Here is a 27579-nt window from a genome sequence, read left to right as displayed (position 1 = left end):
CGGGCCCGGCGGTGCGGAGGGTGCTGCTCCCCAGGGGCTTTTGTCTTCCCGTGCCCTCGGTGGGCTTGTCGGTGCGAGCGGGAACCCCCCCGGCCCCGCTGCAGAGGTAGCGCGGGTGGCGGCGCCGCCCGCACCCCGAAAGGCCAACGGTCACGCGAGCACGGGAGGTGACAGCGGCTCTGAAGGGCACTCGCCTCCGWCCGGCCCGGCCGCCTCCCTCCTGCAGCTCCCGGTGCTCCCCCTGTTTGCGGCAGAGCCAGGCAGGAAAAGCCAGGGGCYGGAGAGGCATTTTTCTTTTGTTCCATAAAGTTCTGCTCGGATTTGGCTGAGGAGCTTTTCGTAATCCTCGTTTCCCCCGGTATTCTTGTTAGCGTGCCAAAGGGAGCGTTAGCGCGCGGCTCCGCAGCGGGGCCTGCGCTGCTGCAACCGCCTCTCCTGCCCTCCTGTCCCCGGCCCTCGCGGGGAGGCCGMGGCCTCGGCCTCGGCCTCGGCAGGTGAGCGCAGCCCTGGGCGCCTGCCCTGCCGCTCTGATCCGCAGGGATTTGCGCTTCTCCAGGGATGCCTCGCGAGGAGCGTGAGAGCGGTGCTTGTTTGGGCGTTTTTTTTGTTCTTCTTCCTCTCCCAGGAGCGCAAAAATATTAAAGGAACTTCAGCCCATAGGACAGCTCCAGAAGATGCAAAAGTGCACCGGGAACTTTCATGTGCTTCATATGCACCTAAATATATTTTCCATTTTTAATCTGTCTTTTTTTTTTTTTTTTTTTTTTTTTTTTTGTCGCAGCCCAGTTTCATCCAGAAAAGAAATAGATTCATAGCTTAAATTTGGTTTATGCAGCAAGCTGAGTCTTCTTGTGAGGTCTGTGTCTCAGTCTCTTCACAAGTTGGAAATTGCGCAGAGAACAGGAGAATCGCAGAAGAATGGGCAAAAGCAGCGTTTCTGTTCTGCCTCTTGGTTCCCCTCTTAAGCACAAAATTGGTCTTTTGGTCAATTAGCTTGTTAATCTTTCTTTATTTTCTTTGTCTTCTGCTTTGATATTGGGAATTTAATGAGCGAAAGAACTCCTGAGGTTATTCCAAACAGCGGTGTCTGTTTGGAAACTTTCTGGCAAGATTTCTGCAGGTCTTGGGAAAACCTGGGTTTTCATCTAGGTGCTGAAGGTCTTTCTCCAGGTCCTCAGAACTCTTACTGCTGTTAGTCTTCAATTAAAATATTGAAGGAGTGGTGGATTTCATCTCRGTAACAAACCTATGCTTTTATATTCAATCAGATTGATCTAAACTTAAAAAATTAAATTTGTTTACAAATCAGTAAACCTTTCTATTTGATGAGCTCTCTCTCAAGTGAAGCAGATGCAGTTTGCCTGTAGCAATGAGATCCAGTGATACAGAGATGCAAACAGAGCATCAGGCTCTCATTAGTGGTCAGTGCATTAGTGACAAGGAACTTTCAATTTCCTTTTCTGCACTGCAAGAGTCAAGATAACTGGAGTTTGGGCTGGTGAGTCACTTAGATTGTATAATTAATATGTTACTGAACAGAGCATGAATAAATAAATAGCTACATTATTGAGGGTTAAAAAGAAATTCTGGACAAGCTTGCTTATGGCTCTGAGCACTATCTAGTCTCTACATTGACTAAAGGAAAAAGAGGGAAAAATGAAGAAGTTTAACCTGGTCTAAAACAGGACGTAATGATTAAAATTGCAGGGGAGGTGAAGGCTTTGATTTACTTTGCAGCATACCGTTTTGAGCAGTTTTTGATGCAAGTCTTGCAGTGCATGCTCTTGTGACTCTTGCTGTTTGTTTTATTTTACTGCAATCTGTTAATACCATCTGCATCTAAAATATCCTTCAACTCCTTAAGACCTTGTAGGACCTCTCTTTGGAAGACTGCGCTGCACTTTACCAAATGCCAAAGATTGAGCTAAGTTCTTAATGTGAAATCATGCTGAAAACCCACCCAATAAGTTTAAACTCAAGCCATGAGCACAGGAGAGAGACAGTGGGATAGAGTTCTATCTGGCCCAGTCACAACTCTTGATATAAAGCTCAAGTTGGTGGTTCATATTTTTCACTGAATACTGATACCTAGTTCAGATTTTTTTTTTTATATAGGTGCCTGAAAGTGGATGGTGGGTTTATTTTCTAAGGTTAAACTTCCTATTTGTTTATTTAGAAGCAGCTTCGGTAGAAAGTGTAGTTGTCCCTAAGTCCTGTGGAAGAGAGAAATTAGTGTCACAGGTTCTTAGCAAATAAGATCTTTCTCCGTGTGCTTGTGCGTGTGTGTTTTTTATAGTTGTAATGCTCTTACAAAACTTGTTTTAGCTGAGTCACTATTATCGMCAGCTATGGAATATATTTGGATGGGAAAGTTCAGCTGGAGCCTTTAAAAAATATATTAACTTCATGCCTGTTGACATTTGGAAAAGACACTCTATGTTTGTATTGGAGATCAGAACTTGATGACTCATTGTATGCCCCAAAACTACAAACTTGTAGTGCAGATCTGTGTGTTCTTTCCCTCTCCTCCCAGCCCCCTACTACTTCGTTAGAGTCAAAACATTTTGTAGAGCTGGTGTTTTGGAAGTTAACAGTGTGTGCTCTTTTTAAGATATGCTCCCAGCTTCCTGTCAACTGTTGGGGATTTTTTTTTTTTTTGGTAAAAAATAGCATAAAATAAAATTAAAAATATCTAAAAAGTAATATTTCTGTTGCTTTAAAAACCAAGTATTTGGGAAGATGGGAAGAATGAAAAAGCCGTAATAGGTGCTGCAAAAGGTTTGTCTTTATTTGCAATGAWAGTTAAATGCCTGAAAATAGAAAAGGTTGATATTCTGAATGCCAGCTATTGTTTTTCTTCTTCTACCTTTTCTATTGTGCTGTTAAGTTGAAGAAATGTTGTCCTGTTTCTATATTGTCCTGTGTTGTATCTGTGTTATATCTGATCTAGAGGGATCCTGTTAGAATTTTGGTCTGGGATCCTGCTAGAATTTTGGTCTTTAACTATTTTTATATGTCAGGCCTTATGCTACTAACAAGGGTATATTTTAAATAAAACAAAACAAAGCAAAACCATCTCCTATACAGAAGGTATCTGTATTTCAGCCTGTGATCTGTCCATGTTCCATTTATTTTAAATTTGTTTTCTTATTTTGCTATGGGAACTAGGTAAACTTGGGTGGTAAGACTTGAAGCAGGGCATCAGCCAGAGTTTTGGCCTGACGGCTATAAATATAGAGGTCAGGAGTTCTGCTGCAACATATATGAATTAAAATATTATATAACATGAAGGTTTTATTTTTGGCTTCTTTTGGGTGGCTAAGTCTGCTTACTGTAATAGAATGAATTATTTTTGGCAATAGTTTTGCTTCTGTTTTTTGAGAGATTTTTTATTGCTTTCCTTTTTTTTATTTCTGGAATATTTCRGAACTGATATCTGTGGATAAGGATGTCACTTTTGTGGGGGTATTTCACTTCTGTTCCGTATCTGTTAAGTTTTAATAATCATAGATATGAGCACATGGAAAAAAATATACTTATTGCCATGAAGCAGCTATTAAATAAATTCTCTGGTCTCAAGATACAAGATGAATAAATTATATCAAATATAAAATTGAAAACAGTATTTTAGTTTTCCAGCTGATGCAATATTAAAATTAGTCCCGAGTCTTGATGCTTTTTTTTTTTTTTTTATTAAATGGTTGCTGGTGGTTATAGGAAAGAACTAAGCCAAGCAGGTCATAATAAATAATTTTTAATAGTCTCTTCTAGCCTTCAATGTAATGAGTAACCATCCAGTCTGACTAACAGTAGATAATGAACTAGAATGACAGAAGCCATATTGTGGTTATAAAGTCTATTATTTTTTTTTTAAGTTTCCATAAAACTGCAAAACATTTAACCATTTGCAGCTCCAGATATTGTAAGCATGTGATATTTTCAAAGGATTGTGCATATGGAAAGCAATCTATACCCCTGAAATGAAACTTTATTTCCAATCTCATGTCTTGCAGAGTCTGCAGCAATCACGGAGTTGTGCTGAATTCAACTTCAGAGATGCTTTACACATGAAATCTGCTGGCCCTGTAGCTGGTTCTGTCCTGTCACCATCTCAGCAGGTAGAGTGCTTTTGTGTGTGAGCCATGCACCAGGCGTAGCTGTTCTTGGTGCGGGGGTCCTGTGCTGGTGTGTGGCCAAGGGCTCTTTGAGACTTTTGGCCATCTCGCTTGGGGAAGGTGTCAAAAAGTCAAGAATGCATGGCACATCTGTCACAAAAGGACTTGAAGGAAAAGCTTTTTGATCTCTAATGTTCCTAGATTTGATAGGGATACAGAGAAGTTCTGTTTCAAAATGCAAGCTCTGATGCAAGGATGACACATGAGTCAGATGGGGCGTCATTGGAGGTTCACTTGAGTTATACCAGTATTTTATTTTTTTTTTTTTCGCTTAAATCCTTTCTTTATTTATTTATCTGAAATTATTTGGAGGGAAATACCTCGCAGAATTCTCTGAAGCTAAGGGAGAATTTAGCCCTGGGGAAAATGGAGCTTCTAGAGGGTTGCTGGAAATCACCTTCCATAACTAGGAAGTTTGAGGTGGAATAGGGGGTAAGATATGGAAAATCTTTTCTTTTTAGGGTGAAATCATAGAAGCTACATTTTATAATTCTACTGATGATTATTTTTGCTGTAGATAGAGGTTTCTGGGTTTTTTTAGTCCTTTTTAACCTCTTAAGTGTTTCAGTCAGTACATGTCAATGCTCTGCTCGTTCATTAGGTGCTAGATCATGGATAAAACAGGAGCGTGTATCCCCATGTGTGTTTTTGTGCAATAAGAAGCTGTTTTGGGTGTGCCCCTTTTCTGCTGCTCTTGTGTAGCACCTAGAAGTTGTCATAGCCTGTAATGATCATGGTGAAAGTAGCATGCTGCTTGGGTAATACTTTGTGCTTTAGTAGTTGAARCTCCTTAAAAATTCAGTGATCTAAAAACATACCGAAAAAAAAGTGTTTCCCACTTTCCTACATCTGCAGCCAGTACCAGCTGAAGTATTCTCTCCTTTGTTATTAATCAAGTTTATGCAGGTTAAGAACACAGTAAATGATGATTTATGCAAATATTTTGAATATTTTTTTAAACAATCTGCCTTGCTGTAATGGAAGCCGGGGCTGTCCTGATGATCTCTGAGAGAGAGAAAAAAGGTACCTTGTATCCCCCAAGGTTGAAGTTGGAAGTGTAGCTCTTGAAAAGACCCTGCTTCTTGAAAGCATGTCTGCTGTGAGCTAATTAGGTAAAATACAGGGCTTGATAAAATTCCTTTCAGAACTTCTTTCTGAAAACAAAAACTATTTAAAACATTTGTAGTGTATATAATGMATAAAAAAGACAGCCAGCCTGTACTACTGAGGTATGTATTTTTTAAATGTTATCACCTCTTCTTTCATTTTAATGAATAGTAATTTGTACTGTTATTTCCTGTACTTTTGAATTTACCCCTTAAAATGTAGTTGGATGCTAATGTAGAATTAGATTATCTTAAAATCAAAAAGTGAATRTTACCCATACTCTAGAAAGCTACTRTTGCTTTGCTACTGTAGTAACAGACTGAGGTGGTCTGTAGATAGGAAGTTTATTACACTTTCTGTGTCAGATAGGGGTGAGAAGACAAAACTCACTTTCTGGAAGACTACAAAGCTTGCTTGATACATCTGGAAGACCAAGTGGTCAAGGTGAATGAAAGTTATTTGCCCATATGTGGTGGAATTGAGAAAAATAAAGTAGGTCATTATTTATTGATACCAATTCTGTTTTGGCAAAGTATTGTAAATCCTTTTTATGCCTCTTGTCTTTCAAACTGTGAAAATCTGTCAATCGTGTTTTTTATTTACTTATTTTTAGACATAAATGGCCCTTGTGCTTTTACTCTCTAAAACACATAGTCTCCAGATGTTATGAGACTAGTTAGGCACAGCTACAGATCTTTCACCCACATATTGGGTGAAAGGTGGGAGTTTCAGTAGTTTGGCAGTGTCTCCTTTGGTTTGTTGCACCCTCCAAAACATTTTGAATGTTTTGTGTGTATCTGGCTGCCCGTGCAGCATCTTGGAGGCTTTGGGAATTTAACCTGTGGCAGCACTGCTGCTGTCTCTCTGTTCATCTGCTTCCTTAAACCAGTAATGTAAGAAACTGTTGAAATTTAATCAGATATGATAGAGGAAAGAGTCTCAAAGACAACTGAGCCTTCATAGGTTTGGTGAATAAAATGTGACTGAGTAACAGAGAGTTCCAACAGCAGTAACRGTCGTTTCATATCTTATCGGTGCAAAGGAATTTACACAGGGGAAAGTAAGTAAGCAGAAATTGAGTTTGATAATAAGTAGTATGGCATCTTCTGCTTTGCAGTGGAGGAAACAGTGAGAGCTCMCAGTTGCAGCTGAAGTATTGTGTAGTCACTGCTTGAAACCCTTATTATGCTATTTTAATATTTATGTTACAACAGCAACTGAAAATCATGTGGCTGTAGCAGCTGGAATTTTAATCCTTTTAATTATGACAGATTTTCAAAGCATGTTCTGGCCAATTTGGTCAGCTGACCGTATAGTATGTACAATAACATCAAGTGATCGCCCAAATTCTGAGAGCAGTGATCACCTCACTGGAACTGGATGTATTTTTAGGTTTCTCTGCTAGTAACAGTCAAGTATGCATACTTAAGCATCTCATATGAACTCAGCCTAGTTGCTGACATTAGGCTATCAGGAAAGGACAGCTGTTCTTTCTTGCTATAGTCGCTGATTTTACCCTCTAACTTCTTGGCAAATTTTGGTAGAGAACACAATAAGGTATAAACACTCAGAGCCTGCTTTAAAGATTTGTATTTTTCTTCTGGTCAAGAGCTACTGCATTTGCTAGCTTTTTCTAGTTTGTATCTCAGAGCAACTCAAAGTGCAAGTTTAGACATTGTTATCTGCAGCAAGATTTTTTTTTTTTAGCTCTCCTTTGCTCTGTATTATTTTCTTCTTCTTTGCCAGGCAATGTTTGGGAAGAGGGTCCCTCTTCTAGTTATCTRTGTGATATTAGGGATAATATTAGATGTGCTACTTCAAAGAAAAATGATTCACGTGTGGATGCTTTTAATCCTTGAATCCAAAAGATGTTAAATTGTGGTTCACAAGAATACATAATTCACAAAATTAAAGGAATCATGACCATTAGCTGAATGATGAGTGTTCTCATTTTAGAGATGACATCATTTTGTTTCACCTGGTGCTTGTTTGATAGGGTTGTTTGATTAACTTTTGTATTTGGATTTAAAATTTATGTTTGGATAACTTAATTGTATGAAAAGCCTTAACCAACTAAGCAGTCCAGAACTCGTGACTCCACCATGCAGTTGTGGGGTTTGAAGGCAAGAYGCTAAAAAAATGTACGAGAAGGACATTTAGAAAGCATTAAAGGGCTTTTACAGTAAGCTCTAATTAAGCTGTGATATTCTGACTAAACTGTGGTTCTACAGCAACTGCTATAAAATTAAGGCCTGAGGAGGATATAAAAATTTGGTAAATGCCATGCAGATGCTCTACTGATGTCCAAAGAGAATTTAAAATATTTACTGGGAATTTAGTATCAAACTTTTTAGTGATCCGTAACATTCTGATTTGAGGAACCTGAGGGAATAGGTTACTTTAGCTATTCAACTGATCACATGCATAACTACTTTATAAAAGCAAACACCAGCATCTGTTACAAGACTAAATTAGTATCTACCTTACTAAAACACGGTATTTTTAGTGTCTGATGTGGCCTTTGTACACTGTCTGTCAGCAACACTCGTCATCTTCACCAGTTATCTCTTTACTCTTTTCAAATGTTCATTTTTGTGTGTGAGAGCATTAAGTTTTGGTGAACATCAGCCGGTGCCTGAAAGCAGTCCTGGTGTTTGATAAAAGCTGCTCTAGTCGCCCCACTCGGGTTTCAGATTCTGACTTGTAAAGACCAAGATAGCGTGCTAGGGAGGAGGATGTTTTACTGTCTTAATAGAATGTTCTTCTGTGTAAGCTCACGCAGGCTATTTAAAGACAGCATTTAATGATGGTTGACTAATTTAGGGTATGTCTACACAAACAGTGCGGGCCAACATGAGCTCGCTTCGACTGCGCCCGGGGCTGTGAGCGAGGGCCAGCCGTGGCCCCGAGGCAGCCGAGCCCGGCGCGGGCCCCCGGTCTGGCCACCTGCAAGGGAGCAGGGTGCAGAGGGGCTTCTTGCAGGGGCTCATCCCTGCGGGCTACATCCCTAAACGTGGTTGTAGGGAACCGAGTGAGCTTTACTGATGCGGGGCTGCTTTTGAGTTGGTGGAGTGGGTGCTGGGTGCCATGTGGGCTGGTGAGCTGGTGAGCTGGCAACTGGCAATTGTTTTGCAGGACTTAAGGTATCTCCAGTTTGTGTGTCAAGTATTTTTAAAATGCACACATAATCAGAGATTTTGTTTTTTCCTTATCTCTATTTAATTGCTGACTCCAGGAAAACTAGAGTTTGGCTTTGATATTGATGCAAAACTCAGAAGGCTTGAGGTGCATTTGTTTGATATTTCTGTTTGATTTTTTTCACTGCCTTTAGACCCTGCTTGGCTGCTAGATGTTCAGTTGTGGATTGTATGGACTATCTCCAAAACGAAATGAAGCATTTGAATCTAGTTAGAGTTTCTTGGATTTGTTGATGAGTTCAAGTTGTAGGTATGTGCTGTTAAGTATCTCATGTTTTCAATGAGTGCTTGAAATTTCATTACCATGCCTATGTTCTGTGGTCATTTCCAAAGCAGTTTTAACAAAACCCATCTTTCCAATGCTCTTCTACCCACCAAAGCATCATAAAAACAGAATGGACAGTACATTTTTCTAAGTTACTGGTACATACCTCTGTACTGTTCAGTAAAGGGCAGCATACATTCCCCTGCTCTTTTTGAGTAGAAATCAAATGATCTCAGCAATTTAATTTTATTTATATATATATATAAAAATATATATGAGCCATATATATATATGGCTCAATATGGCTCATATCTGTCATATGTAAAACTTGTATCTCCCCCAGTACTTACCTTGTAGAAGTACTTTTGATGACTGATGTATAATGACTACCTTGTTTAAAACAAAACAGATGGAGGGGAAAAAAATGTCTTTTGGCTTTGCAACTGAACTGCCAGTGTGACTGGCCACCTGCAAGACCTGTCCTTTGTGGGATTGTTTATACAATAGTGAAAGTTGAATGTAGGCTGTAGGAGGACATAGATGGGAGCTGGTGGCTTATTTAAAAAAATCTATATAATGAAAGGATATATTTAGTCTTAAGTAACTTMTTATTTTAAAAGTAAGGGTATTATTTTATAATAGTAAAAGTTTTCTTAACAGAAAAAATATATTCATTAGTGCAGATGCGTTATGTATTTGGCAGGAATTGTTTAAATAAGGGATTTGGCAGAGGAACTACGAATAGGGTTGATTTTCCACAAAAGTCTGGTAGTTTTCCCTTTCTGGTTCTTCATCTCCTGGTTGTAGGTGCTGCCTGACTCGATGTGTAAGGTGAAAGGGGGTTGTGTGCCAGAAAGATTTGTTAAAACCTTTAGCAAATCAGTCACGGAGTTCAGTGAGTGTCACACTTGCCAGTGTGTGATGAGGAAACGCATTTGTTATTCACTGTATAAATTCAGCTGTGTTTTGCCTGCTACGTGTAGCACATATGCTTCTTTGTTAGAACTGTTCAGAAGAGTGGGTGGCTAAAACATTTGAGCTATCTACATTATAAGGGATGGAGGGATGAGGTCTGAGTGCTACTTAAAGTTGGCATGAGTTGAAAGATGCTAAAAGAATACGTCTGAGGTAAGCATTACATAGAAAGTTATTTAACTTTAAAGTCAAATGACTAAAATTCTGTTTTGTTTTTTCATATTTTCAACTTGAGCAAAATGAATAATACTAATTGGTTTTATTTTTACAGTCAATTTTGAATATTTTTAGTTTAAGAAGTTTGAATTCACTTAATTCAGTTTCTACTGAGGACACGGCATGAGAATACTTGCCTGCCAGGAGAATACAATAAGGAGACAACTTTGTTAATATTAAAATCCTTCAAGTATTTTATTTTTCAAGAAAAATAATTTGGGCAGGTAGGCAGTAAGCAAAAGAAGAAACTGAGCAATGTATTTTAGCAAAATGTTTTGAGCTGGGCCGCTGTGTAGTCCATTCAGATATCCCTGAACTGTCATTCGCAGTGGGATCTTTTCTGAGGGCAGTATCATGTTAGAGCGTAGAAGAGAGCTTAGGCACTTGTGCACTCAGACTAATAAAGAGTGTCAGAGCTTCTGGAAGTAGGGTACAAAGACACAAACATGGCTCTTTTCCATGACTGTGYGTGCCAGCTTGTATTTTAATAGTTTGCTTGTGGATTTTTAACTACCTTTCTCTTGCTGTTTGACCTGATAATGGGAAGTTGCCATGTTACCCTTATACTTTGAGCTATTGTCATTAGGGAATGTGTGTGTGTGGGGGGGGTCTTTTTGTAGGTAGAGCTGAAAGTGCATATGGAGCCATGTCAGGCACTAGAGTTCAGTGTAAAGGCTTTCAGTGAACTGAAAAGTTTTTTTAATGCATGGTGTAATTGCTACCTTTGTACAACAGCTGCTATAAAAATAAGAGGAGCTACAGACCAGACTGTGGACTAGAGTGGGGGGGGGGGAAGGCAAGAAGCTGTTGCAGAGCAGGGCTGGCTACGCAGAAGCATGCRAGTGTGGAGGAGAGTGGGGCACAAGGAGGTTCAGAGACACACAGGGCACGTTGCCTTTTGCCTTACGTGGAACTGTGTGAAGGCGGACCAAGAGATACCGGCCACACAAGCAGCTGGGGAACCAGGGCACTTCTTTGGAGAGCTGGAGGTGAAATGTGGATGAGAACAAATCTGAGTTCCTCCRTTCCTTCCCTTGCTGTGTAAAATCACGTAATCTAGAATTTCTTAGTGACCAGGGATAGTCAGTGGTGATACTTCAACTAAAACCAAAGCATCTGTTTGAAATGGGAAGGGGCACAAGAGGTGCTTCAGAGGGAAGCATTGCATGCTTTTGAGTTGTGTGTATTTCATATCTAGTGAATAGATGTCTTGAATTCTTGTATAAATGAATGTCCTTAATCTTCAGTGGAACTTTTAAACACCTTTTTATTATAAAATGTTACATTCTTGTTCTCTTAAAAGGGCTACTGATTAGGTCATGTGATGTTAATGCACATCTCCCCACTCATACAGAGAATACAAAACTGCAAATAAGTGTTCCTAATTATGAGAGATATTAAGTTAATATTTTACCCTTTCTGTCTCCCTTCTCTTCATTCAGAGTTGGATTTAGAGTCATGGAGGAGCATCAACAGCATTTGCACTGTGTAAACTGCGTCAGTCGTCGCTGTATGACCAGACCAGAGCCTGGCACCTCCTGTGATTTGATTGGATGCCCTTTGGTGTGTGGAGCAGTTTTTCACTCGTGCAAAGCTGAGGAGCATCGCATTTTGTGTCCACTTGAAAGAGTGCCTTGCTTGAACAGTGGCTTTGGGTGTCCCTTCATAGTAGCCCGAAATAAAATTGCAGATCATCTAGAAGTCTGTCCCGCAAGTGTGGTATGTTGCACCATGGAGTGGAATAGATGGCCAGTCAGTTACGCAGACCGAAAATCTTATGAAAATCTGAGTAAAGATGTTGATGAAGTGGAGCAGCTAGATATGGCTTTAGCGCTTCAAGACCAACGCATGTTACTAGAATCACTTAAAGTAGCGACCATGATGTCCAAAGCAGCGGATCAGATATCTGAATCCAGAGAGCCGACYCCTGTCAGATCAAGTGCCCACGACGCAGTGCATTCAAACGGCCTCATGCCTGTGGATGAAGATTCCTACGGTGCCCTTTATCAGGCCACTGTAGAAACAACAAGGAGCTTGGCTGCTGCCCTGGATATCCTGAACAGTGCTACGCGGGACATCAGCATGTTAAGTTCCAGGCTCGGCATTTCACCCTATGAAAGGAGAGAAGACACAGAGAGCAAAGAAGAAGCTGCTAATGGAATTATTCAGGATAAAAAGTCTGACCATGAGTATCCTGATGAAGATAACATAGGAGCAGTTGGTGGAGTCACCTTTGATAGTCTGAGTCAGAATACACAAATGGAGCAAAATGGTTCTAGTGATAATTGTTATGATTTAGTGCAAAAACATGACTTAAATGGAAACCTCAGTAATTCTTCACTTTTGTGTAATGGCTTTCATGTAGAAAATGAAAGCTCAAAGCTGTTGGACCAGAATGAAGATCTTGGTGTGTCTAATTTGGAGTCGTCCAGTGTAGCAAACGGTGAATGTCCCGCGTCTCCTGAGGTTGAAGCGTTACAGCCTTGCAGTCCCTTCCCTGCAGCAACACAGCCTGGAGAAGTAATGCCATCTGATCACTTGGTTAATGGCAGTGTCAGTCATATAGTACCACATCATGCTAATGAAGAGGAATTGTTAGAGAGGCAGGTGGAGCAAGAAAGGTTGAGAAATGTCGATGCCTTCTCGCTTTTACGGCATCGATCCTACAAATTCCTCGTTAATCACTATTGGTCTGCACCAAAAGAAGACAAAGCTGTTGATACATCAGATTTGGAGATAACCGAAGATCCCATGGGTCTTCAAGGGATTGATCTAATCACAGCAGCTTTGCTCTTTTGTCTAGGAGACTCTCCCGGAGGCAGGGGAATATCGGAAAGTCGCAGTGTCGACGTGTATCACGTTGACTTTGGGACCCAAACATTTTCTCTCCCATCTGCTATATTGGCCACAAACACAATGGTGGGGGAAATAGCTTCAGCTTCTGCGTGTGATCATGCCAACCCACAGCTCTCCAATCCAAGTCCATTCCAGACCCTTGGGCTGGATTTGGTTTTGGAATATGTGGCTCGATACCAAACAAAACAGCGTTCAATGTTTACATTTGTTTGTGGACAGTTGTTTAGGAGGAATGAGTTTTCTTCACATTTTAAGAATGTGCATGGTGACATTCATGCTGGCCTTAATGGCTGGATGGAGCAGAGGTGTCCGCTGGCGTATTATGGGTGCACATATTCGCAACGCAGGTTTTGCCCTTCCACACAAGGGGCAAAAATAATTCATGATCGCCACCTACGGTCGTTTGGAGTTCAGCCCTGCATATCCACAGTATTAGTAGAACCAGCAAAAAGCTGCTTAATTGGACTACACAACGACCACCTGAGTAGTCTGCCTTTTGAGGTTCTGCAGCATATTGCTAGTTTTCTAGATGGCTTCAGCTTATGTCAGCTTTCGAGAGTGTCACGTTTGATGAGAGATGTGTGTGGAAGCTTGCTTCAGGCACGAGGAATGGTCATACTGCTCTGGGAGAAGAGGAGGTACCCGGATGGAAGTTCTTCTTGGCAAATAAAAGAAAAAGTAAGTGGTTTCTTCTTCCTTTGAAGTTGAAAAGGAAGGGCTGTTAAAGTGTCTGTGTGTCCGCTCTTTGGCAGAGCATTATTTTGCCTGGTCACCACTGGTAATACTGTTCGTAGATAGAAAGCGTAGATTCAGGAGGCAGGCTGTCTCATGCAGCTAGCAGAGAATGTTAGCAGGTTGTTTCAGTTGCAACTAGTATATTTAGTTTTCTCCACACCTYCAGAAGTAGGAGTCTGTCCTTTTTTTTTAACATGATGTAAAAATAATATTTTAAAATCTTGGAAAAATTAGAGGTTTATCTAGCAAAATGTACATCATGGTTTTCTTTGATATTTTCTTGCTTTAAACTGTTTTAAGCAGTTTTCTTTTATTGTTTCTATGATCTATTAGGATCCCTTGCCATGCTATTGCGCCTTAGTCAAGTATGTAAATAATTCTTAAACCTTTTGGTGGTCACTTGTGTAYAGCATGTTTTTCACCATTACCTGCCTTCCTCCCTGGAGTGCCAGGGTATCTGCAGTGGTAATTTGCAATTGCAGAAATATATCACTTCAGAAATGGACTTCCCCTGTGTTTTATGGTCTCGTGGCATTTTGTCATTTAACTGTTCATCAGATCTAATTTGTAGACACAAGAAAGAGTGCTCACCTTCAACATGGAATAGGAATCAGCCTGCAGTGGACTGTCCAGAGAAAAGCCTTGTTTGTTTCTTTGTCATTTTGAATCTCAGCAAAAGTCCTAGTAGACCTTAAAAGGTGTCTGAAGGTGCTAGCAAACATTTAGTTCCTTGATCCTGTCTAGGTGTGTTTGAGCCTGAGTGTAGCTTGCTTTCTAGGTCTGGCGGTTCAGTACAGCCTTCTGCACCGTGAAGGAGTGGAAGTTTGCGGACATCGTGAGCATGGCCGACCATCTGAAGAAGTGTAGCTACAACGCTGTAGAGAGGAGAGAGGAGGCTGTTCCGCTGCCATGCATGTGTGTGACACGGGAACTCACTAAAGAGGGACGGTCGCTGCGCTCCGTTTTGAAACCTGTACTTTAAGCATTGAAGCCCCTCCAGTTGCACATCCACTCAAGCACCTGATATAGCCTCGGTAATACTATGTGACACTTTATTAATGTACTAAAGATACTTTCTAGCTAAATCTGCTCTGTCACTGTGTATATAAGGTTTGAAGTGACATTTATTTTTTATAATACTGTTTAGCTGGAAAGTAATGACAGTTGCCTTAACGTTTGAAAAATTCGGAACTTGCTGGACAGGGTAGTTTTATCTAACTTATATAATTTAAAAACAAAACCCTAAGGTGTGTTTTCTGATTCACTGGTGCCCGTGTTTCTGTTGACTGATAGCATTTCAAAAATGGCCTCTTAATAGTGTGCACATTTATACAGAAAACACTGAGTTGCAGTGGGACATGATCCTGACCAAAAGTGCTCTCTGTATTTGGTCTTTTTTTTAAATAACAAATTATCATCCAAATATTTTAAAAAATAGGAAAAAGTCAAAGCAGACCAACACTCAGCTTTTCTCTTGAAATCAGTATTCTAGTGCTCTTCCTGGTTAACAGGTGATCTAGGATAAGCATTTAAAAATGTTAGTAATGAGCTAAGTGAACTCTGATTTACAGCAGCTTAATTCTTAGCACAACTTGCTTTTGACCTATCAACAATTTTTTTCTTTTTTTTAAACTAGTTAACAGTTACTTCAATTTTGGGAGCAAAACTTTTAAAGATAAAACATGGAATGCAAGTTTTTACTCTCACACCTACAGTGACATCTGATGTAGCTTTTTTCCCTTGTCCTGCAGTTGGCTGAGGGTTAAATTGCTAGAACAGTCAGAATTCAAAGTATGGGATTAGCAGTTATGAATTTATAATGCAGCTAATGAAAGGGCTTTACTTGTTTCATGGTATCGTGAGATGTGTTGTCTCCTTTCTGTTAATTTGTCTATAAAAATGCTGCTTTTTTGAGGAGCATTTTAAATTACTGACATGAATATTAAATGTATCGTCTTCATAAGATGAGACATGATTCATTAATTGCATACGGCACATCAGAAATACATATTCAACTACTTCTCTTTAAACAAGCGGCTCTAATTTGCTTCCAGTCTTCCATAACGAAAGATCTTACAAGGCCTTTGTGAATAGAGAACACGAGCTATGAAAAACGCCCTGGTATAGCAGACTCYGTAGTAACTTGAACTGACTTTCCACCTTGTTTGTATTAATGTTAGCGTCTCTAGCCTSTTGCACTTAGCAACTGTGCCACAAAGCTAAAACAGAAACAGACCAGTGCTTGGAACAAAGAAATACAGTACATATTTCCATTATAGGAAAAATAAAGAGATTAGTAAGGAGGAGATGTTTACAAAAATAGCTGAATTTATTGCTCGTAATTTCTGTACTGGACACTTGTTTATGGTTAGTCTGGCTGCAGTTCACAACTTTGGTATCTGTGCATTTCCCATCCTGGGGCCGGCCCAGCTAAACATGCACTGCCTTTTCTATGCAGAGTGCTAAGGGTGCCCAGAAAGAAATTAAATCTCGTTCTTTAGTGCCATGAATTGAAATTACCGGAGAGCTTAAGCAAAAGCTCTGCCTGGATCTTAACTCTCTGTCCTCTTCCCACCATTTCATTCTTCTGGCCAGCGGGAGAAAGGGAGTGAACCCTCCACAGAAGTTGCTGGCATTGGTGGTAATTCTTAGCTGTCACCACAGTTATGTGGAAAGGAGAATGTGGGTCTGTGTACAGCTGGCCACGCCAACTGGATTTTAGGTGGGTTTATAAAGAAACCACCCTGTTCTCTGGAGTGCACATCATATATAAAGCTTGTTTCCCACAAATCCTTCAGCACAAGGCAGGAGAGAAGCTGTCAACAGTTCTTGTCAGCAGTGTTTAAAAGCAGTTGTCCAACTGGAAGGCTCCTGGATGTTGAAGAGTTTTATGACTAAATTGACTTTAAAATATCTGTCTTGGGTTACTGATTTTTTTTTCTTTTCCTCTTTTTCTAGAGGGCTGGGGGGCAGCACCGTGGTGGGCTTTGGTAGCTGCCATTCTTTGTAACTACCCAGGGCCCTGGTCATCTCAGGGCAGGCAGAAGTGTCCTGGTTGCTTCAGAGAGGAGGGTGCTCAGCTGTGGGAGCTGGTGTTGGAAGAATCTCACTTGTAGCGCAGTGCAGATCCATGTCTAAAGCACCATCAGCTGTTGATCTACTAAAATGAACCTTTTAAGTACTCAGTGTTCTTCTTCAGAGATAACACTATTTCTCAGAACATGCACTTTTGTTTTCAAATGTAGATACAGGCTTTTTTTTTTTTTTTCTAGTTAAAGTAGTTTATTTTTATGAGAATCCAGAGCTATTAAAATATCAATGTTATAAACAAAATCTCTGCCTTGTAAGCTGCTCCAAATGCAGAAATACAGTATCATTAGGATAACACTTTTTTTTAAAAAACGCTGCTATGCAGTTTGTAAAACATCTGTGGTGTGTAGTCAGTCTATCAAAATGTGGCTTCTTGTTAATATTTGCCCTTGAATTTTAAAAATGTCATATCCCTTTCCTGGTACATCTTCCTTACAGCATATGTAGACAGTTGTTCCAGATTTTCTTTTACTTGATACCACATTACTACTTTGTTAAAAATATTATGTTTTCAATCATTATGCAATATTTTTTTGCAATGTCTGTTAAAATCCTAATAAAACTTTTGGAGTTTCTCTTTTAGTACAATTGTACTTTTTTTTAATTATTTTATTTTATTAAAGCTCATCACCACCAGYCCTTCAGTATTCAGAACTAAGGGTTCCAGTTGTACCTTGTGGATTTGGGGGGAGGGAGGTTCCATGCAAAATAAATAGGAAATATGGTCAAAAAATAATATACGCCCCTGCCACCTGTTTGTGAAAATCTTTCCAAGTCTATTGCTTCCATTTTTCTGTAGAAAGCCACTGCCCAAAAGGAGGTGCTTTTAACTTAAGGTGGTTACAGAGAATAATGATTCAGACTGTATGCAGAATGGCAAAATGCGGAAGAAAACCTTGTTAAAACAGGAGATTAACCTTGTGCTCTGCCATTTTTCAGTGGGAGCATATTGATAGTATTTAAAAATGTACCTATACTCCATAAATCTGTTACCCAATAAATGAATCTTAAACTGTACTGAGTAATGTGGTGTGACTCACGGTTTAATTTCAGCCACCACTGCAAACTGGTGGCTATTACAGTGTTTAGACAGACATACCCAGTGTGCAAAGTGGGCCATTGGCTTTTCCATTCTCCATAAGTGGATTCAGATACTCTGCTGTGTAAGGCATTTTTTTTTTTGTGTCTGTCTTTTCAGTTTCTTGATGCTCAGAGTATTCTGGAGGATTTGTCTGTTTTTTTTTTTTTTTTTTTTTTTTGGAAGAACACTGCTGATAAACTATATTGAAGTGTTCTTACTAAACTGGGATTTAAAGTCAGTGGAGAGCTGGCTTCCTGTAGTACCAGGAGGCTGATTTGAATTCCTTCAGTCAGAAACCTATTGAAGTGTCTTTGACCATCTTTAGGTGAGCTGTAGACTGCAGCGGTTGTATAACAGTGCAGAGAAAAACGAGCATAACTGAATGTTTCTGAGACCTTGTAAAAGTTAAGGCGTTTAAAGGAAAGACAGGGTTTAAAGCATGTTTTTGGTGTTTCACTTTTGTAGTAGGAGCTGTTCTGCACGCGGTCAATCTTGTAGCAGTACAGCAAACTGGAGGGGAAAACTGAATGGAGCAACAGGCTCGTAGTGAGGAGGGCACGGGGCACTCTGAGGGTCCCACTGGTGCGTGCAGGGGCTGGCGCCAGCATGGCCTCCCCATGGYGCGGGGCGCCCGGCTGCCCCCTGCGTTCTGGAACCTTCTCCCGGTGCGACCCGGCCTCCCCGTGTGGAGCATGGCGGTCGCCTTGGGCGCAGGCCTCGCTGCAGGGAGCCCCTTTGGTGCGGGGCCCGGGCAGCCCGTGGGACGGCTGAGCCGAAAACAGGGCCTGTTTGATGCAGGGAATGTTTTGTCAGGATTTCCCGAAGAAAGGGGGTGTRAGTGAGTGAGGAAATGGAAGGAAGAGAAAGGAGCAAAGCAAAAGACAGGTAGGTCTGAATGCATCTTGGTAATGGAATGGCAGCCCAGAAGGCGTTTGTTATCGYTGATAAATGCACTGTGAAATGTGGTAACAAATGTTCACACCACGCCTGCCCTTCAGATAAACCAAACTCTGCGACACATGCAGCAACAGATCTACACACTGCTTATTTTTCTATTACATGAGGCTATATATGTGTGTGTGCAATGATGGTGTATCGTTTAACTGAAAAATGCAGGGAAAAACAGAATTTCCCAAGGTCATACGAGACAGGATTTGTAGAATTGACCAGAAGAACGGGATTTCTGCTTTAGTGATATTCCACTGTTGTTCTACTTAGCTGCATCCTAAATTGTCACAAAAACATGAATGGCTTAAGCACAAGAATGAAAAACTGTTAAACAAAAAATCTTCTCATTGATGGATTTCTGCCTTGCTTCCATATATAAAATGTGTTCATTAATATTTGTAGGAGAACCTGACAAGTAAATAACTTATATAAATGGTTATATTTGCATGAAAATGATGCACTTTCTTATCTATGTGGGGTGAATTTCATTTGAACAAAACAGTTATGTGATTAGCTAAGTCTCTTTTCTATTGTTTTATTGTCCCTTTAGTTTTCAAGTGAAGCTTAAATGGTGATGACAAAATTACTAATTTTAGAATAATGAGCATCTGGATATGATTTGACTAGCTCTAGTATGTAAATGACTGAGAAAAATCCCAGTGTTTTCAGTGTTTTCTTTTTTAAAGGGCTGAGACCATTTCAAGTATAAGATTCTACTGCTGATTTTATTTGTGATCCTAGGAGGTCCTTGCTAAGACACTGGTCATTTTTTTGCCAACCTTTTTAATACTTGACTCTTTAATTCTTCCTTTGAAATCAGATTACTCTGCCTGATCCAATCCAACAAGCATATATATGGGATTGAGCAAATGACTCCGTGAGGACAGCGTTATCTTGAGATAAATGCAGCAGAAAAACATTAGGAAGCAGTTTGTCTTTTGTCTCTGTGGGAATTTGTTCSTGTGACTGTCTCGATTCAAATGGAGAGGTCACGCAATGGGGAAAACACTTCATTCTCTCTCCACTGGGAGCTTTCTGCTGTGTCCATCTGTACCAGATGTGAGACTGCCAGGTCCTGCGGTGCAGGTGAGATATGTGAGCACCAGAGGGAAGGTCCCAGCACATGGCTAAGAAGTGATTGGTTTCACATTGCCGGGTACACGCATGAGTGTGGCGTGGATGGGTAGAAATATCCCCGCTCAGAAGATCTTGTGTTCTAATAACTTTCTTGTTTCCTCTTACTTAGGTGACTRAACAGTTTTGCTTCAGGATGTTGATCCAAAATATCCAGTTAGAAAGCTGTAATACCATCTCGGAAAAAAAAAAAATGGTTGTGTTTTAAGCAGTATTTTCCTTCTGCTGTGGAATGAAACACTTTTTTTTTTTTTTAATATTGTGTGAAGAAAAGCAAGTAGGTAATAGTCTGGTGGTTATTGTATTTCATATGTGGAAGATTTAGTTTGTCTTTTCTACAGATCAAGCATACAAGGAACATGAAATAAGCAATTGTTTTTCGCATTATAGTCACTGAGAGAGATAATCCTAAATATTCTTTCTCTCTCTCTTTGTAGAAGAAGTGATACTACATTAGTCTACTACATTAAACAGTCACAGAATGACACTATAGTGAGAAATCTATTGGAAATTGTTACCTATACAAAGCTGTGTTAAAGATGGACAAAACAGCCATATGTGAAATAAGGCATCAGTAAAAGATCTTCAAAATAAGTGGAATACATGCAGAAAATTATTATTCTTTGAGAGTTAAAATAAATGCTAACTGCAGACTTTAGTTTTGCTCTGGCCACATCCATGGTCACAGCAAAAAGTTTGGCAAGTACTGCCTTAGAGTAGGGCACAGCCTGCACTGTGAGTATGCTGCTTGACTCTTAAGATGTTTTTAGGTGACAGAAGTTGGATGAATGTGTTAATTATGGGCAGACCCCAAGAAGGACACGGAGCTGGGTGAATGTAGTCAGTGAACTGGGATGACCTAACAGAGACCAGGGAAAAGCTGGCCAGAAGGCCAGAGCCTGCGTGCTGCATCCGGTCATGGGTAAGTACYGAGTTGTGAGGGGATCAGAAGAGAACGTTCGGTTTGGCCTCCCATCCATGGAGACAAAATGTTAATTAGATGCTTTTCAGAGCTGTGATTAAGCTGAAAATACCCCAAGGAGGTATCGAAGAAAGATGAAGGGCATTACCAGCTGCAGACCATTCACGGTAAGGTACTCATCAACACGGARGGAGTCACCTGCTCCCAGCTCTGTGAGGCCACATGGTTTATAATCACCAGTTACTGGGTTACCCATTAATCAGCTGAGATGTGGAGGCAGTGCTAGCTTGTGTGTTCACAGCTGGAACAGACTGGGAGAATTGATGTGCTCATTTACCACAATTCTGCTAATGAATCATTACTCCACAACAATTTGATAGGGGAATTGCCATGAGGTATAACAGGAACATAGTGGCAGTGATCCCATCACTGGCAAATGCAGCGTCTCGGCAGACTTGCTCAGTCATTGCTCTTTCCATCTGTGGCATTAGACACTACTCTGTTGGTTTTTACATCAGTGTAAATGGGATTAACAATAGAAGTAGTGATTTTTCAAAACTCCATTTAAAGTCAATATTAAAGGCCTTTAAAGTTGCTGTGATGGAGATGTTCTGACAAAGTCATCTATAATGCAACTTGAGTTGGAGAGAAAGTAATTGCTTTGTTGCTCCCTAAGGATGTAACCATATTAAAACGAATGAAGTAAGATGCTAAAACTGTGAATGTGACTAAAACTCTGAAATTCATGCAGAGTCCATTTTATGCTCGGTTTGATCAATGTATCAAACATATTTCAGTTTTTATTTTCTCAAATTTATGCTGGCAATAATGTTTAAGCAAATGCAATACCAAAGCAAATATTAACAAATGCAGAATAGTAAGTCTGTGACGAAAACATTCAATCTCCAGCACTATGCCCCAAAATATTAACAAAATTGTTTACTTGGGAAATGTTATCTGCAACTTACCTTAAAGTACTGAGCAAAAGGTGATGATGGCTGATTACTATTTTTTTTWAAATATTATTTTTGCATACTTTTGGTCTCAACAGAAAAGTCTTTTCACTGTTTATCTGTGGGAATTATATGTATTATACACTTTCCTGCCTGAGCAAATGGCAATGATACTAAGTTTACAGGAAAAAGAGCTAGTGTTTAGAATATGTCTCAATTAGAGACTACTTTGTTCTRCAAGTCTGAAATAAGCTGTCGTAGGTGATAATGTACAATTAACCTTAACTCTAGTCAGCTGCCAAGTAACAGTTTGGTAGTTTTCCCTTTTATTTTCCTCTGGTTGGTGATGTCCCTAAAGACAAAGATATAATATTTGCAAGCATTTCTGAAAACCAGAAGGATTATAATGTTCAGAAAAAAAAATAGTATCCACATCAGTAGCTGAAATGTAATTAGCCCCTTTRAAGTTTGACTTGATTATATGTGAATTTTAATGAAACCCATAGAGCTTGGCACAAAGCACGATGTTGCAGCAGCAATGGAAAAAGTGATTTGCCTCCCTTGAGGTCTACATAGTCCAGACAGTGAACAATTTCTTTGTCCGATTCATTTTTCTTCTTTCTGTTCTTTTACTTTCATTTTTCTAACAATAATATCTCACTGGATGTTCCCCAGTGAGCCTCCTAATTTCCAGATACACTAGCCTGAATTAGATAATTTGAAGATCATTATTTAATAGCTTTATAAATACTAATTAGTTTGGGTTTTATAAGTCTTAAACTGAAATTTGTACTGATGTTAGATACCCAAAGATGTAGCTTRAAGAACTGAAAGGAAAAGCAGATTTCCAGAGGGTCTTAGTCCTTTTACATCCTAATAAAATGAACAAAGGCCATTGTTATATCAATTACTTCTAATAATTTGAAGTCTTAACTTTAGACTTCCAAATCAGAATGATTTAGCTAAAGTCACATTGAATCTTTCTACTATATGTTTTGCATTTTTTTTTTAAATCTGATAATATTAAAAAAAAAAATCTTACCTACACTTACCTAGAAGTGAGGGTGATTAATCAAGATTTGGAAAAGCATGTAATTGTRGTAATAATATGCTTGATATTATGAATGACATAATGGAGAACTATTTTTAGTTGAATTATTATCTGTTACTAAACTGTGAACAGATCTGTGAATCTAAATATTTTTCTACTTAGGGGTATCCCAGATTCAGAAAGGCTCTGGGCAAGTGTTTTTTGTTTTCTGTTTTTTAATATGTCTTCTATAATGGTCTTGGCTTGGGAATCTTATACCTAAGTATATGTATGTAGGACTTATTGTGTACAGTTAAAAAGGAATCTGTGAGCAGGACAATAGCTCTACATATGAATTTCCAAGAAACTTTACTGCAATAAGGGTCAGAAGATGAGGACGGAGGAAGATCATGCCATTTGAAAATGCAAATGTGCACAGAACTGTTCAAGAGAATCTGAGCTCTACATGTAATATACAACTCCCAYTCCACGCTGAGATTGTTTATATGTTTCAAATGAAATGCACATTCTTGTACTGGCAAGGCTAAAATATTGTTCATTAACACAGCTGATCCGCTTTCAGGAGCAAGAGTCCACACATCCCATTCCTTCAACATACAGAAGGGTAAACACAGAAGAAAAAAAGAGGTGGCCACCTGGTGGCTTAAGGGCCACGTACAGTTCTGGAGCAGCGAGCTGTGGCTCCCTGGTGGGACCGTGTTGTGGGACTGGCTGTGCCACCAGAAAGGCCTCTGTGGGGAACCCGACTGCATTGGAGACRGGTCACTACTACGGTGCCCTGCACCACACACGTGCTAAATTAGGTCGCAGGCGTCCTGCCTGTGATCTAGTCTYGCAAGCATCCTCTGGCTCTTGGCTGCAAGACGCTGCCACGACCTGAGGAAGCTGGCGCGGCTGCTGTTTTTCAGGCCGTTTACTCACTCCTCCTGGACCGCAGGGCGTATTTTTAAGAGTTTCTTTATGGCGGGATGGAAATAGAAGTCTGTTCTTCAGCAAGGGTTACTTGTGTGTCAGAGAAGTGGACTCGGTGGAGCTTGCTGAAGCACGTGCAAATCAGCTGGAATAAAGTTCTTCTTGGTTTTTGTTTCTTTTAATAGAAAAGTATGCAGCTGCAAAAATGCTAAACATATGAAAATAAGAAATGGCTATAGATTGGCTTTATATAGTGTTACAGCAACATAATACAAGAAGACAGGGTAGTAGATTTTCAGGATCCCCATATGCTCGTATATGCTCAAATATGCTCCCCCATATGCTCAAATACATACCCATATGTATTTGAACAACAAATTGCTTCCATGCTTGTTTGGTCAGATGATACAATCTCTTCTTTATCAGGTAGTGGGTCTCCTGGCTAGGAGGCAGGGGTGTTTTCTGGCACTGGGTTTTTCTTTCTCTTGACMCTGCCCCCATTTTGAAGATAATTGCTTCATCGATCTCCAATCTATACAAAGGGCTTTAAGAAAAAGCAATTTATGCCTTTTAGTAGCCTGTTAGAGAGCTAGAGATGTGTTGCAGTACTATATCTGTTGCTCAAGGGCAAACTGAGGGCAAACTCTCCTTGCTTCACTTTCCTGTAGTTGCTTTGGAAGCTAATATAAGGGCATCCATTCGCCTGTTGTGTAACTAYCACCACCGTTTGGGATTTCTATTGTTCTTAAATTCAAAATCAGTAATTTAGTCATTTATACTCTGAAGTCAACAAACTAAGCATAAAAGGACTACACAGAAGTCTCTAAAAAGAAARCACATCATCCACTTAAAAGTTTACCTGGTATATGGCACATTAAGTTTGGGTCAAACTATACTCTTCTAACTGATGGAATAATGTTTTGCTATTTCTAATGGTTGAATGTTTTGTTTTACACTGTTCCTTATTCCAAAAGGGCTGTACCTCTTCTCAGGTGGGTATTTAATAAGAATCTTGATGTTCTATTGGTAAGTAAAAGGCTGGCATAGAAACAATTTACACACTATTTTTCTGTTGAGTGKCTCAAGCTGTCTTACAATCATTCAATATTTGCTCTCCTACAGGAGTTTACACAATCTCTTTGTATAAATCCTTGGCTTCTCGTTGTGCCAGGCAAAAGTGCCACGTTAATGTTAGGAAAGAAGCTCCAAGTTTGCCTGGAGCTGCTCTGTTTTCCTGCTGTGGATGTTCCATGAGAACTGTGAACGGCTTGCACAGAGCTTTCTTGGGAGAACTGTGCGGGTCACTTTGCCCAAAGCAGGAAGGGAGCCGGGTTCTGGGCTCACTTGTAGTTGCTGGTGTCTGGGCACTGATGAGGTTGATGGGACATTGAAAGTGCCCTCTGGAGAAATACGGTGGGACCTTCTCCAGGTCCCAAAGCGCTTTGGATGGGGAGGATGCAGAGATGAATTTTTATTAGAAGCACTGATTGTGAAAAAGCTTACTGGAATAGTTATTCCTGCATGTATTACTGTAATATTATTGCATATTTAAGCTGGCTAGTTACTTTTAAAAGTGAGAAATTATTTTTATAAGTTTAGGAAAAAACGCTATACGAAATGATATGCAGAAGTGAAAGTTCTCTCCTATAGTGTCCCACCTATTATTTCAATATGATTTTTTAATGAAACTATTAAAATCTTCACTCAGTCCAGAATTTCTGTTGCTTAGCCTGCTTAACAGGCATAAATAATACATAAACTGACACTCAGAAGCTAAAGCAGTTTTTTGGAGTTACGTGTGCTATGAAACAGCACCTACAACTATAAAAAGGGAATGGCAGTGCTTATGTGGTAACTACTTTTAAAACTRTTTATACATCCCGCTAGAAAGGTGATATCTCAGTTTTTCCTTTCTTAGTTATTGTACTGCCAAGTTATAAGAAGAAGAGACTTTGGTCATCACCATCAGAAGATCACTTTGATTTCAATTAGAAAGCTTGGGTCCATGGGGCCCAGGCTAGTTTAGATAATTAATCAACAACATCAGCACCTTGCACTTAAAATGGTAGTTTTTAATTCTTTGTATCAGACTATTTTTACATTTAGCCCATTCTCTTTAAAGAAACAGAGACTGTCCGAATTTTCTAGCAGACAATACTTGGCTCAAATCRTGAATGAATCTAAATCAGTTTACCACGTAACAGAAATGTGTTTTTCCCTGTGAGAGAGGCTGTACAGAGTGCTGCCTTTCTTGCTGCTATAATTACTGCTCACATTTGAAAATTGTGATAACACTTTTTCCGTATCTTTACAAGAAAGAAAATGACCAAAAAAGGGAAGAGTTATCCAGGAAGRAGCACAGTAATTCAAACATCACCAAAAGCTTGGAATCAGCATGAGGAAAGATCTAATTATCATCCCTTTTCTGACCAAGTCTTTTCAGTAACTGTGTGCGTGGATTTGTTTTGCAACCCCTATCTTCACTGCAATTCCCCTACTTGGAAGTATCGTTTGAGATCACTGTGCAGCAACAACAGATAAGGCAGAGCCAAGCAGCAAACAGGCCCCTGGTGAAACAGCTTGCCCTGAGTCAAGATGTGTGGTATGARCACAGACCACTCTAATAAATAAAGCATTAAGTTGATCTGTTATTTTAGTCGTGTTCATGTTGTTCAGAGAGCTGTGTGCTGTTTCTCTTCTTGACAGCCACTCTGCAAATCAGRAGAAAAAAAAAAGCAAAGGAAATGAACAATTATAGAAAAAGGTCTTTTATTTTAGTGTACACTACTGTCAGACTTCTTGATTAGTATCTTTATTTTGGATTAGTATCATTATTAGTATCAAGTTTCCTGAATGTAATTTTCAGATCCCCAGCTTCATGAAAGTACCAGGACAATTCCACACAAAGCGGCAGTTCAAGGAACTGGAGGGAGCCAAATGGCAAGAGTGTTAGAGCAGCAGGACTCCCCGGGAGACGCAGCCCTCCTGACTGGCCAGCCCCGCGCAGCAACAGGCTGCAGGGTTCCTTCCTTCAGCAGCGCCTTACGAGAAGGATTAAGGATAAAGGTAAGGGTTGAACTGTGCTGCTTTGTTCTGTAAAAGTGACAGTGCTGCAATGAGAACTGGTGCCCACAGAAACRCAGGGAGGGAGGCCAGGATTCCTTTAGCTCTGGTTATGCCTGGCACAGTTGTGGCCTATCACTTACACAAGTTCAATCAGGACCAGTAAAAAGCAGTCTTGAAGAACAAATTTGGCAGTACATAGGCTTCAGTGTGTCATCGCCGCTGCACACAGCAAATAAGAAGCCATCTTTTGAGGCAGGATTTCTTTTGCCTCATTGAAAGGCCCGTTCCCAGAGCCTGACCTAGATAAAGTTAGTAATCCTCTGTGTCTGTCCTTAGCTGCTTCTCCAGTGGCTGTACTCAGACAAGGCCTGTGCTATGAGGGCTTGGACCACATCCTCCCTCGCCGCCACTCCTTGCAAGTCCTGCTTATTGCTACGTGTAAGACTTGCCAAATTGGCATCAGAAGGGCAAAACAAAATGCTTGCAGCCGCRTATTAAAAAATAATAATAATCTGTTCTTTTACATTTCTCATTTTAACACGTGCAGCGAGGTGCCCGCCTGAAGGGACGGCACAAACACCACGGTGCTTGTTCAAGGTCAAGCCCAAAGGTGCGTTCCAAGCGTTGGAAACGCCGCAGGCACGTGCGGGGGCTCGAGGGCTCCCTCCCTGCCCACAGCGCTCCCTTCCGAACCCCCCCGCGCCCCGACATGGCGGCTGCCCCTTCCCGCCGCCGCCGGAAGCGGCGCCGCGGCGGGGCCCCCTGGCGGCCGCACGGGCGCCCTCCCCGCCGCTCGCGTCGCGTCTCGTCGCGCCGCGGCCGCCCTCATGCTGTTCCGCTTCGGCGTGGTGCTGCCCGCGCGCGCCGTGGCGGCGGGCGCCGTGCTCTGCGTGGCC

General features: G+C 40.5%; 2 protein-coding genes across 2 annotated transcripts in view; both read left to right on the top strand.

Moving 5' to 3' along the window:
* The first annotated feature begins 1459 nt into the window (after nucleotides 1-1459).
* FBXO30 (F-box protein 30) lies at nucleotides 1460-14605 on the top strand. The gene is made up of 4 exons (XM_026044731.1): nucleotides 1460-1498; nucleotides 4014-4118; nucleotides 11378-13469; nucleotides 14305-14605. Exons 3-4 carry the CDS (start codon nucleotides 11394-11396, stop codon nucleotides 14506-14508), a joined length of 2280 nt encoding a protein of 759 aa, XP_025900516.1. The 5' UTR covers nucleotides 1460-1498; nucleotides 4014-4118; nucleotides 11378-11393; the 3' UTR covers nucleotides 14509-14605.
* Nucleotides 14606-18314: 3709 nt separating this feature from the next.
* The window catches only part of EPM2A (EPM2A, laforin glucan phosphatase), a 48859-nt gene continuing 39594 nt past the window's right edge, over nucleotides 18315-27579 (top strand). The window contains 2 exon segments of the mRNA XM_026044727.1: nucleotides 18315-18531; nucleotides 26484-26683. Of these exon segments, the coding sequence (XP_025900512.1) occupies nucleotides 18315-18531; nucleotides 26484-26683 (417 nt within the window).

This window comes from Nothoprocta perdicaria, unplaced genomic scaffold (assembly GCF_003342845.1).
Source record: "Nothoprocta perdicaria isolate Ctin4 unplaced genomic scaffold, notPer1 scaffold_38, whole genome shotgun sequence".
Classification (NCBI taxonomy): Eukaryota; Metazoa; Chordata; class Aves; order Tinamiformes; family Tinamidae; genus Nothoprocta; species Nothoprocta perdicaria.
Note: the sequence above shows the minus strand (reverse complement) of the source record. Positions and strands in the feature narration are given on the sequence as shown.